The sequence below is a fragment of the Calidris pugnax genome, unplaced genomic scaffold (genome assembly GCF_001431845.1).
Source record: "Calidris pugnax isolate Ruff unplaced genomic scaffold, ASM143184v1 scaffold15, whole genome shotgun sequence".
Lineage (NCBI taxonomy): Eukaryota > Metazoa > Chordata > Aves > Charadriiformes > Scolopacidae > Calidris > Calidris pugnax.
Window position 1 is genome coordinate 8,002,531 of NW_015090774.1, and position 12,439 is coordinate 8,014,969.

Here is a 12,439-nt window from a genome sequence, read left to right on the forward strand (position 1 = left end):
TTGGCTGATCGCAAGTGTCACTGCTAAGATCACCATACCACATGTTTTTATTTTTTTTTCCTCCTCAAATGCCTCCTTTCCCCTTAGTATGAAAGCATCCAGGAAAATGTATTCCATTACTGAGCATTGTGAACTATTAAGCCAGCTAGCCATGGCAATATTGTTTGTCCACCAGAGAAGACTGATCATGGGCCATGCTGAGACCAAGACCCCAAGACTGCTGAAGTCATCTCCTGCTTTATAGAGTGAATTCAGTACTTGACATGTTAATAAATACCAACTTATTTTAATAAGTTTGTTTACATTTCAAGTAAACCAACAAACATTGGTAAAGTTCACTTCATCTCAGAATCACAGAATCAAACATTCTGTGAAAACAGTGCCAGCTTACAATTTGACATTGACTCAACTTAGGTAAAACAGTATCTGGAATGATTCTACTGATTTCTGCAACTCACTGATAAAAAAAACTACTCAAGCAGGAAACAGAAAATAACTATTAATATTTAACCCTTATCTCAAAATATCTTTTTGAAGTTACTTAACAAAAATAAAGAACTCCGTACTTAAAATAAATGATGTAAAATTACAAGAGCTCTTCACTTATGAAACCTGTAGTATAATCTATAACAAATAAAGTTTTTCATTGGACTGTGAGCCTGGTTACAGACCTGTAAATAAAAGACCAGTGACAAAGTCTATGATACTGCCAGCATCCCAGGGGAGATCTGCTGAGCCAGACTCAATTTTATCATAGAAACGGGCACCAGAGTAACTCAGAGACAAAAGTAAATTACTGTGGTTCTTCAGAAAAGAGGATACTATGGTTGCTAAAGTGAAAAACAAACATGCAATTAACATTTTGTACAAAATATGGGCTGGCAAATAAGCCGTATTTTCAAAGTAAGCATATCAGAGGTTTGGATTTCACCCTTCTGATAATAAATTGAGTACTGCTACAGAAAGAAAGGAAACTGAAGTTCAACAAAACTCTACAAGTAGAACAAGCAAGCTCTTACAGCTGTCCAAATCTGTGACTCTGGAAAAACTGCTTCCTTCCTACATATGAATCGACCAATAGCTCTTCCTCTCACATGAGTTTAAAATAGAAGTTTTCATGCTTTCATTGATCAAACAGTCCTAAGAGTGAGGGGAGCTGGGAGGAGTTTGATCAGCCAAACAGTGAATGTGCTCAACAAGGCTTTATCATGACTAGGTTATATTGTTTCCTGAATGTAAGTGGCAGAAAGAATGAATTAATTACAATACAGGGATACCAAATGAACTTGTTTGTTCTGACCAAGAGCAACCAAAATACATCATTCCGCTTTTCAGAACAACCAATTCTAACCAATTCTAATGCAAAGCTGATTACATTAATGTTGTACTTCATAACAGCCCATAGAGACCAAGCAAATCAATACTTTGGTCTCTTTTGAATACCATTTTATCTGAGGTCTAGGAAGAAAGCACAAGTTGCTAATAATTAGATATGGCCTTTACTAATAAAATTACATTAAACTTCAAATGTTAGATTTTGAGATAAAGGCATAGCTTCATGGTGGCAGAGGTACAGGAAGGTACCAAAAATAGTTGAACATGTCTTTATGAGCTAGAAGCTTCTTGTTTTATGTAACAACCACAGAGCACAACATTTTGACGATTTGGCATGTTTTTAACTTATTTTTACTTCACTTATTTGTAAGTCCAAATGGCTGACAGTTTCTAGAAGTGACATTAAATGAAATGCAGCTATGAACGTAGGAAAAATAGGAGATACAATCGTCAAAGTGAAAATCTGAAGAACCTTCTCTTTTTAAATACAGGTTAAAAAAAAAAAACTATCATACTGCATTAATGGAATTTTTATTCAATACACAGCTCTTCTATTCGATGTGGAAGCAGACAAACATATCCCTTAAAGAAAAAAAAAAACAAATCCAAACAACACAGTATTTCTCTACTGCTTTAGAATTGATGAACATGCTCCCATTTCTCCTAGACTTTGTTAAAAAAAAAATAAAAATTAAAAATTACCAGCAGGAACCCTTAGAAGAGTGCCTTGTCGGGAAAGGCCAGCCTGACCACTTGCTATTTCAGTTCTTCCAGCAATGTCTTATTTGCGTGCAATGAATAATCAGATGCCAGATAACACTGCAGCACGGCATAGGGAATAAATACTACCCACAGGCTGGGGTGGAACAGCAGCACACAAGCCCAATCTGTCTTTGCACGTGTTTAAATTACACCTTCTTAAAAGCTTAACACTTTGGCTGGATTCCACATATCAACCTTACTGCTAGAAAAGTTGCAAACAACAACAAAAAAATCATCATTATAAAAAAAAAAAAAATGCTGTAAGACAGGCTTCCATCAGCAAAGAGCTTCCACACCGCTCTTTATTTCAACAGAGATGATTAGTTAAGGTGCTATCAGGTTCTGCACTGCAGACAGGTTGGCAGAGGTGGCCGTTTAATAAGCTCTTAACAGTCTTTAGCAGGTATCTGAGAGCAGTTCCTGAGGCAGAACTGCTAGTTCCTGTAGCGGGGCATCTGTGGAGCAGGGGCTCCCTCTAAGGGGACTGCAGAGGAGACACTCATAAGCTGCCCAGCATGCATTCTCTCATTCACCCGCAGCTCACAGCCATCCTGCAGCATCCTGATAGCTATCCTTGCAATGTTTTTAGAGTCATCAAGGCCGCTGTGAGGTCTCCCATCGTAACTCATGCCCAGCTTTTCAAGCATGATGGTCAGCTTGGTCTGGTTCCTAGGAACCTGATGGAGAAAGCGAACCACATTCAAGGATTAGGTTCTGTACCGAGTCTTTTTTAATCTAACACAGGGCAGTAGAAACATATGCACATTTTTAAGCCTACTTACGTCACATCCCACTTTCATGTTGCCTTTTGTCAGGTCACTAACAATTCAACTTCAAAGCACCTTGGTGAGACAGACACTCTCATTTTTTTACGGAAGACACACAGTCAACGGGAGCTTGTCTAGACTTAGGATAATCTCAAGCACCAGGTCAGGATGTGCCAGCAACAGTGGACACCATGCTTAGCTAGGTTTAACAAGCCTTAGAAAAAAGGAACTACCACCCAAAGTGGCATTGCAGAGGGAATCAAATTTTGTTTTTCCTTTAAAATACTAGGCGACTGAAGAAGCATCAGGCCCCTGATTCTCCCTGGCATCAAGCTTCTGAATATTTCCAAACACCACAGGAACAGATCAGCAACACCTACAGCAGCCCATATTTTACATGGAGGACAGCATGAACAGACAAGGAAGCCTAACTGACTCACCCATGCAAAGTGCTACATCAGCAAAAGCATAAGTCCTTTCTTGATTAACTACTAAATATATGTTTGTTCTTTGGAAAAGTCAAAGAAAAACAAAAGGGTAACTTTAAAGGAAAATTTTAGTTTGCTGTCTGTCTTGGTTGGTGGTGGTTGGGGTGGGGGAACACAGGACATGACAAGTTCCAGGATATTGCACCATCCTACTGGATTTAATAGCTAGACAGAATGGTGACAACACAGTTGCCAAAATCTGGCAATATGCAACTCCAATAATAACATCCACAAACTGGGCAGGGGAGACATACTTGCAGGCTGTGGGATATCCCACAGGAAAGTTACAATGTGTTCTTTGTCGTTAATTTTATCTATTGCTTAACAACAGATTCAACAGCAGCACAACATAGCTACACAGAAGCACTGCACAACCATTAAGTGCTACAACTGTTTGCATTTATGAAGAAAAATAACCACAAAATGTAAAAAGAAACTGATTCCAAGTTAGAATCTTCATTGCCTTTGATGAAAAATCACTCACTGCTGGAGAGAGAAGGAAAAGGAAGGTATGTCTAGGTTGAAGCTGATAGGACTAACGAGACCGCTGTGTTCTAGTGTGTTTCCAACGGAAACGGCCATGCAGAGAAGGCACAATCATAGAGGCAGAAATGCAGTAACTCTGTAATATTTGCCTAGCACAAAGTAAAGCTCTTCACTTATTAAATGCTAACCTCTTCTTTTCCCCTAGAGGTTACATTTAGCATGAAAAAGCACTTCAAGAGAAGATTGTCAGCTAGGCTGAAATCATATTCAAACAAATGCTTTAGTGTAGACTGACTAGGAATTTGCTAGAATTTCCAATAACCCATTTCATGGTAATCTGACAGTGAAACAAAGCAGCAATGAGGTCTGGCACTGAACTTGGTATAACTTTTGTCTTGACAACTTGATTCTGTTGTAGATACATCTTAATCTTTCTCTGTCCCCATTACACTGTGAAAAGTGGAGATATCTGCAGACAGTACAAATTAGTTTTGTAGTGTATTACATGAAAACAGAAAAAAATAAATGAAAAAACAATACAGAATCTTTTCATCTGACCTACTTCAAGACACACTTGATCTAAGAGCACTGGTATGACATTTTTAGACAGTCCCTCACAGAGCATCTCTTGATTCTTAAAAACAAGACTAAAATCAGAATGCAGGAGATTATATCTAATCTTCAATCTAATCTAATCTTCAATTAGTAAAGTGAGATCTAGGCACAAAGCACATTTGAAAATCCGGCCCCAGGCAACTAGTTTAAGTACTATGATTTTATACTACACAAGTAAAGATTACAAACACAACAGGATATGCTAGACTTTTAAACTAAATTTTCCCGCAACAGAAACAGCAATCTATACAAACCTTATAGAAGTTCCCATATGATTTGCGAATATTGATCCACTTTTTGGCAAAAGAAGGGTATTTGATACGGCTAACACGGCACTGGGTATTCAAAAATTTACTCATATCCCAAGATCTTAAAAAGTCAAAAGAGAAAAAGACAACATTAGTAATATATAACTCAGATGCCCCATGTTCTACATATTGCACAGGTGTAGCACAAAAAGCTGTCTTTCCTCTGGTGGTCATTAGAAGAAAAACACTTTAGGAAAAGTTCTTTTGCTATGGTCATGGTAAAGAATTTTTTTAATATTAATTTTTTAATCATGGGGAAAACAAATAATGACATGAGCAAGATTTTCACTAGGATTGATTCGCGTCCAGGACAGTTAAAATAAAAAACAGCATGCCAACTTCTCCACCTACCACATCTACTTACTCCAAAACCTGCCAATAACCAAGACGCTTACACAGCTCTTAGGGAAACAAATGACACCTTAAATTTTCCTTATTACTTGGGTATGCATGCATCTCTCTAACACAGGTTACCGAAACAAGACTGCATTTAGTTTTAGGAGAACCAGACCTTTATGGAAATAACACGAAACTATAACGCTATGCACTTCTAGCAGCCTTCCTGAACGAAACCACTCAAACGAGTTTGTAAGCTTCAAGCTAAAATAAAGTCTTTTTTCCCCTCTCTTGCATCTGTCTACATAATCTCACCCATATGACAGAGAGATTTCGCTGCACCTATTTTCCTTGAGGAATTTTACTGAGAAGATTCCAGACACATCCTAAGCCAAGTAGCATAACTATTCACTAGTCTGCTTTAGCATTTTCTTTTTTAATTCACTGTTGCTTCCAAAGATCGAAACCTAACCATAGGTAAAAAATTAGTCAAATAGCAGTACTTACCACAGTTTCTTAAATTAAAGTTGGAATGATATTATTTTAACTCTTTATTTTTAAGGTGTACACAGATCTAAACCGTACACCTCAAGTCTTGTGTGAGAGCTTTTAAATGGCTTCACTGTTGACACTGGACACAGACACATTTTAATGATATGGGTTCTTCACCAGAAAAGACCTGATTTGTAGTTGTGGTCCAAATCTTCTGGAATTTTGAGAAAACAGTCTTATGCCCAAAAAAATTTTCCCACTTGCTACGTTGGATTAGTGAAGAAAAGCTCTTGTTATGTACCCATTCATGTCCTATAATACATTATCTTTTCAAACCACTCATATTATAGACTAGAGTATGTATCTGCCTTTTACTTGACAGAAGTATTAGGAAGTTGCATTAAGGTCCCCTGTGCTCTTTTTTCACAAACTCTGGTTTTGTTGCGAGGTTTGTCTCTCTTTGGTACAACACAATGATTGTAACAGAGTGGCACAGGACAGACTTTTTAATCCAGCACAGCAGAAGACTTACTCCAGGCAAACAACAGGTACAGCAATATGAAAATGTATCCTTCACTGCAACAAGGCTAATGTTAAAATCTCTCTGTGCTACTTAAACCCCTCATTCCAAGAGAAGCAGGAAAGCAGACCCGTTAACAGAATAGTGATGTTTCACAGCTAAAAAGCAAGCATCACCTACAGAAAAGTTCCCTGGCCAGTGTTAGATAAGGTAAGGCTCAAACAGTATCTTTCATCATATAACAAAGCTAAGATCACAAGAACAAACTTGCACCACAGACAGATCTAGATCTCAAGATCTGTTCACTTTGCAGACTTGATTTTCCCACAAAGACCTTGTGAGAGTGCAAGCTCAGGTGGCAGTTCAAGAACTAGTCACTCCATCACACACAAAGCTTCTCAGAGCTGGGACCCACCAGAGCCACAGTCCTCTAAGCCAAAGCAGAGAGCTTTCTGTGCTAGCCATTTCTCTGTCTTCGATAAACAGCATAATCCATTACTGCTTTCTGGTGAAATATGCAGGATGTGTTAACAGCAACATTAACACACATAGAATACAACGCAACCTCCACACGTCTCTGAAACCTCAGATTCAGGAGAGCATGGGAGTTGCTTAGAACTGAAATTGCACAACGTGATTTTCAGTTATTTTGTGCTATATGAAATCTAGATGTAAACAGAAAAGGATAAAAAGTAGACTCAACACAATTTGGTTGAAGTTTTAGGAAAGAAACAGTGCCATCTAGTGGGTTTAAGCTTCATTTCAAATTGTTAAGCTTTTCTGATTTTTCCCAAAAGGCAAAATTATAATAAAATGGCAAAATGGCAGAGTCATAATCCACCTTTAACAATACTCTCACAAAGATTAAACACTGTTTTGCAGTTTTAGATTGTGCTGAAGGTTGCATAAGGACATACCCATCTGTCAACATGCAGTAGCTATACTTTGTCCCCAGTTCTCGCTGTCTCATCCACTCTACAACATTCTGCAGAACCTGAGGAAATGTATCAGCTTTATCAACAATGTCCTAAAAGAAACAAAAAACAAGAGAAGGAACATTTTTTCGGAAAAAAAAAAAAAAAAAAAAAAAACCCAACCAAAAAACCAAACCAGCATAAAGTATAAGAATTATATTGGTATACAGGCAGTCATTAAATCACACGCTAAATGGGCTTCACAAATACCTTTAGAAACAGATTACACCTTAAAATATGAAGAAAATCGGTCAGATTTTTCTAAACTGATACAAAGCACCACAAAAGCACCACTAAAAAGCTCCAGGTGGCATCTATAAAGGTAACAAGGTTAGTCAGCTGTTGAAGTTTAAAACCTTGGAACTTGTTTCCTGTGCTCCAGCTGAAGTCACTTGATCAGAAGCCATTGCCAGTATTAAGACTCTAAACCCTTTAGAATAAAAATCTTAGAAGAGGAACTGATGCAATTCAAAAGGTGTTTTCCTCTGTTAAAGATTAAATTTCCATACATGGATTACAAAGTGAAGGCTTCTCCCTACAGCCCCTTACAAACACCTAAATGACCAACTTAGGGAAACCAATTCTGTGAAAATTGGGGTGGGGGGAAGAAGAGGGAGGGAAACAAGGATTAAGAGAATAAGCCTTACAGAAAAATTACAATGAAAGATTACCAGTCTGAAAACATCAACGCCACATCTGTTTTTCCTTATTTTTTTTCCTGAAGAAAAGAAAGTGCAAATTACCTGGGTGATTCCTGTCAGATTGATGCAGAAGTTTGAAAGTTTGGGATTAATCTCTGGCTTCACATATTGCTGAAAGGTATCCTCCTGTAATAAGAGAATCAAACACTCAGGAGCAGTACACCATGTAGCCTGCAAGGTACCTTCTCTGGCTTCCCCATAGCCAAAGGCAATAGTGGCTACTTGTCCTGCTGGAGGCAAAAGACCAATATGAGCCTCCTGTCTGGCTATCATGAGATTCCCAGTGGCACAGACAGACAGCTTTCCAACCAGAACACGTCCTTCCTCTCAGCCAGCAGGCACCAGAGGGAAGGGATGTGGATGTAAGAGAGGAGAAGGACAGACTGCAATAAAGGGGAGGATTTGGGCAGTATCTCTGAAGGCTCACCTGTAATTCAAGGAAGGCAACCAGCTGCACATCTCAGAAGCTGCACTCAAGTCATACACCTCTGGATGCCAGCCAGAGAGAAACACAATGACCTCACTCTGGGAAACTAAGCAGTATGAAAAGAAAGCCCCAAATTCCTGCTGCTATAGAAAACCTTTTCAACAGAGGGGAAAACACGCTGTTTCCTACTACTCTAAGGGTAATAAAGCAGTCATGGTACACAATCCTCTTTCTGCAGTTAGTCATATATGCAGCTATGTTCTAATGTAGTACCACAGTAACTACTGGAAATCCTCCTCCTTCTCTTAAAAGTTCTTGATAAATGAGCCATTAGTCAGAGGTGCGTGCACTTCCTCCGCTCCACTGAGTCACTCAGTTTCAGTTAGACAGCAAGTAAGTTTTCCTAAGAGAAAGCTGTACTGCAACAGAGCACTTGAGGCTGCCAAACGCCTACTAAATATGTTTAAAATCAGGTTACACAGCTGTCAATCTGTCGGGTACATTATGGAAATAGTCTAGCTCACCAAGAAGCAGAGTCCACTCAACCCCACTTTCTAGACCTCTGCATTTATCTCTTCTATAAGGCCTCATGCAGGATTTGCTAATTCTTGTTTATGATTGAATCCCTTGAATCCTAGAAATAGCTTTGTGGATCTTAACGCCGGGAAAGAACAGCAGGGGGGGGAGGACAACTGAGAAACTGAAAGTCCCTTGTATCAGTAGAGGGAGTCAGCAGCAGGAGCATGATCTATTCCAGATGCTTTAGGAGTAGAAAGAAAGTTTTGTTTGTATGTAAGAGGCACAGAGGATAGGTCTTTACTGAAAAAAAAAAAGAAAGTTATTTTTAATGAAGTTCAACATCTACCTAAAAACTAATCTAGACTTTCTGAAGCAAAGAGGTTACACTGAAGAACAGCAGACTGGGAGTGTAATTAGAACACTTACGATTTCCAGGGTATGCGTGTTTAGTAAGACAATTGGAAACTCAATTATTTCATGTGTGAATTCAGGTGGGTTTCCCTCTTCACATGTTGCTTCAAAGTCAACAACGCAGATGTAGTCATAGCAGCTGTTTCCATTAATGGGCTCCTTCTGCATCAGCTTCTGTTTCTTGTAATAGTTTTTCAGTCTCTTTTTCAGCACATCTTTCACTCCTCTAAAGAGATAGGGAAAGTGACAAAGATCACACTCTCATTTAATTAATTATTTCACCATGGCAGAACTGCAGCTGTACTTAATATTTGAAAGTTTGTCATTTATTAACCTCATTTTGAACAGTACTGCTTCACTCGTGTTTCTCTGTGTCCTTTGCCTGAAGCCACTGATGCCCAAGGTATTTCTGCATCAGTGGCATAGATAATGCAGGATCCAGCTAAAACGCCCATTTTAAATTTGTCTCAATTTAAATTTAAAATTAAGCTTGAGTAACTCAATTAAAATAAAGTAGTTGAGATTTAACCTGTCAGAAAAACTTCCTGGTCAAGAACCTGCTTTTCAGGAGGTTTGTGGCTAACACATAAATTAACAGTGGCAAGTGATTAAAGTTACTTACTGAGTCTTTTTAATACAAACATTATAATATGCAAGTGCCAGAACTGCCACATACCAAGACAGCGCTGAGCAAACAAGGATAATTTACTTTTCGAATGAAGTTATTTTTAAAATTACATATTGCAAATGAAATCACAGAAGCTGTAAGAGCTAGTTGTAGCAAGTGGTGTTATCAGAAAAGAAGCCCACTGATCCACAAGGAAAAACTAGAATCAGGCTACTAAACCTGCATTCGAGAACATCAGCTGCTTCTCCAAACAGAGATAACTCTTTTCCACAACGGTTTATTAATCTAGTCTAATTCAATGACCAGTTCATTCAAAGTTGAGACAGTATGGGAGCCCATGGAGGGGAAAATTACCTTTTTCTTCATGAAACCGATAAAAGAATTTAAAAGAGGAGATGACCTTCTATCACAATAATCCCAAGGGAAAGAATCTTGTGTGACAGTCTGCTCAGTTCACTACATTAGAGGTGATACACTACTTGTTTACATGTAAGACATATTCTGACCAATTGAATACATTGGCAAAAGAAGTCTAGCCTAGCTAAAAGAAAAGTTTAAAGCTTTCTACATTTACAACTGAATAAAAAACACAAACAGAAAATTATAACCTAGGAAGAAATCACAAACACACCATTCACCATTTGAATTCTGTTTTTTATTTTTAAAGCAGCATAACTGCTGAATAGGTGTACAAATCTAACCTCTTTCACCAAAAATTTGATCAGGTAATGATAAAATTTTTTCCTCCTGAGAAGCTAAAGTCATTTAGCTAAAGGAGGAATTAAAAAAACTACGCAGCTAGAACATCTGCAGACAGACAGAGTGGAGGTGGCAGACTGCACTTCCCACCCACACCATTTTCTTTTATTCTGTTCAAAAGAATCTCTGTTCCTTTCCCTCCCCCCCCTCCTCTAAACATCCTCTCCCCAAGAAAGCCAGACTTCTCCTTTCAGACTCCATCTCACCTTTCATATTCCCCTCTTCCCCCAGAGCAGTAGCTTCTCGCCTTGCTAACTCAACACCACCACCACCACTTCCTCATTACTGCTACCAGTAGAAGCAATGCCCTTTGTTCTTCTCAGTTGACCACCTTCTCAACATCTCAAATTTGTCTGGCCACAGCAATATCAAAAGGTCTTGCAGGTCATTTCTAACAGAGCAGGAACCACCCTCTATATTCCTAGCTCCTTCCTCCTCCTCAGTGAGCACAAATCCAGTTTTAAATAATGTGAATAAGTGAATGTATTATAGCTCATCTATTCAGATTAACAAATTCTCCATCCTGTACCCTACCTGTCTCCTGCACTGATTAAATTCCGAGACCTTTCACCACGGAGGTTTTAGCCAATATCAGATCTGTACTGGGTAAATAAAAATACATATGTTCTGAAGTTTCTGAGTTTCTCTACACTAAAGGCCTGCAACATCACCTGATGTTTGCAGTTCTTTCCCCCTTGACCAAAAACGTGTGAAGTACCCTACATATTATTTCATTTCTCTGTGTTCCCAGTTGAGATAGCACACACTTCTGATAACAAATTAAGCAGTATCACATGTACTAATCCTACAACAAAAGCTGCATCAAGATTGCACATAAAAAACCTGGTGTTTGGTGGCGTGTCTGCTTTGAGCTTTGTGTGGTGTGTTTTTAAACTTCAAAATAATCGTTCCTTACGGCTCTACCGCTCTCAAAAATAAAGCAAAAGGTTCACGAATCAGCCTAACCTGGTTTCAAGCTTGAACTCTGCAAGTTTACTTCTGAGCTCCTCTCTGGTCATTCTGTTGATGTAACCATTGGTCATAGCAATTTCTTTGTAAACTGGATCACTGAAGTCATTTGAACTGGCAGTTGAGATCTTCCCATTAGTTTCTCCATCACTGATCCTACAATGCTGCCTACCCTGGAAGAAAGAGAAATACTGAGGTCATTTAAGGTCACAAGCAGCAACCAGAGCGCTGAAATTTACACGTCATGTTGGCACCAAAATGCAGTAAAGCATTGTGGTTTCACTCAAGATCAAACTGAGTGAAGTAGCTTATGGACAGTTAAGAAAATCGATACCGAGGGGCTGCTCTGAAACACCATTTTCCTAAAAAAAAAAAATCGACAGAGAGAGTAAGGGGGTACTAACGCAGGTGTCTGAGGCCGTGCCAAACAGCAGCCCTGAGAGACAAAACCTCATTTCAACACAAAACGTTAGTTCTCGGGTATGAACTGGCAAAACCTCGACCAGCATCAAGAGATTTCTCCCCACAGCTCAGTTCACCAGAGTCTGTACCCACTGAGCCACGCTGCGGGACACCGACTACGTCTAAAAGAAATAAAGCAATAAATTAAGAGTTAAGAACTAACGGCACTTCGGCTCTACACGGCTCCTGGCAGCCTTTGTGGGGCGAGCACACGGCGGGGCCGGCCTCCCCCGGGCCCCCCACCGCCGCCGGCACCTGGGGCGCAGACGGAAGGGCCCGTGGCACCGCAGGCGCCCTCTCGGTAAGGCGGCACCGGGGGAGGCCGCACCGCAGCGGCCTGGCCCCGGGAACGGCCTGGGGAAAAGCGAGGCCTGAGGCGGGCGGGCAGCGGGGCCGCCATGGGCGCGCCGCGGGGCGGCCTCTGCGCATGCGCGGGGGGTAACGGCGGGCCGGGGGCGCCGGCGCATGCCCGGGGCGGCC

General features: G+C 39.9%; 1 protein-coding gene across 2 annotated transcripts; it reads right to left on the reverse strand.

Annotated features, from left to right (window-relative positions):
* Positions 1–270: 270 nt before the first annotated feature.
* Positions 271–12,264, reverse strand: ERI1 (exoribonuclease 1). 2 transcript variants are annotated; one of them, XM_014945525.1, is made up of 7 exons: positions 11,902–12,030; positions 11,495–11,670; positions 9,157–9,367; positions 7,827–7,910; positions 7,027–7,136; positions 4,708–4,822; positions 271–2,774 (listed from the first exon to the last, which is right to left on the reverse strand). In XM_014945525.1, exons 1-7 carry the CDS (start codon positions 12,004–12,006, stop codon positions 2,532–2,534), a joined length of 1,044 nt encoding a protein of 347 aa, XP_014801011.1. In that variant the 5' UTR covers positions 12,007–12,030; the 3' UTR covers positions 271–2,531. The 2 variants fall into 2 exon arrangements, with proteins under 2 accessions (XP_014801011.1, XP_014801019.1); XM_014945533.1 differs by lacking the exon at positions 11,902–12,030 and adding an exon at positions 12,123–12,264 and having other exon boundaries at positions 2,354–2,774.
* Positions 12,265–12,439: the final 175 nt, after the last annotated feature.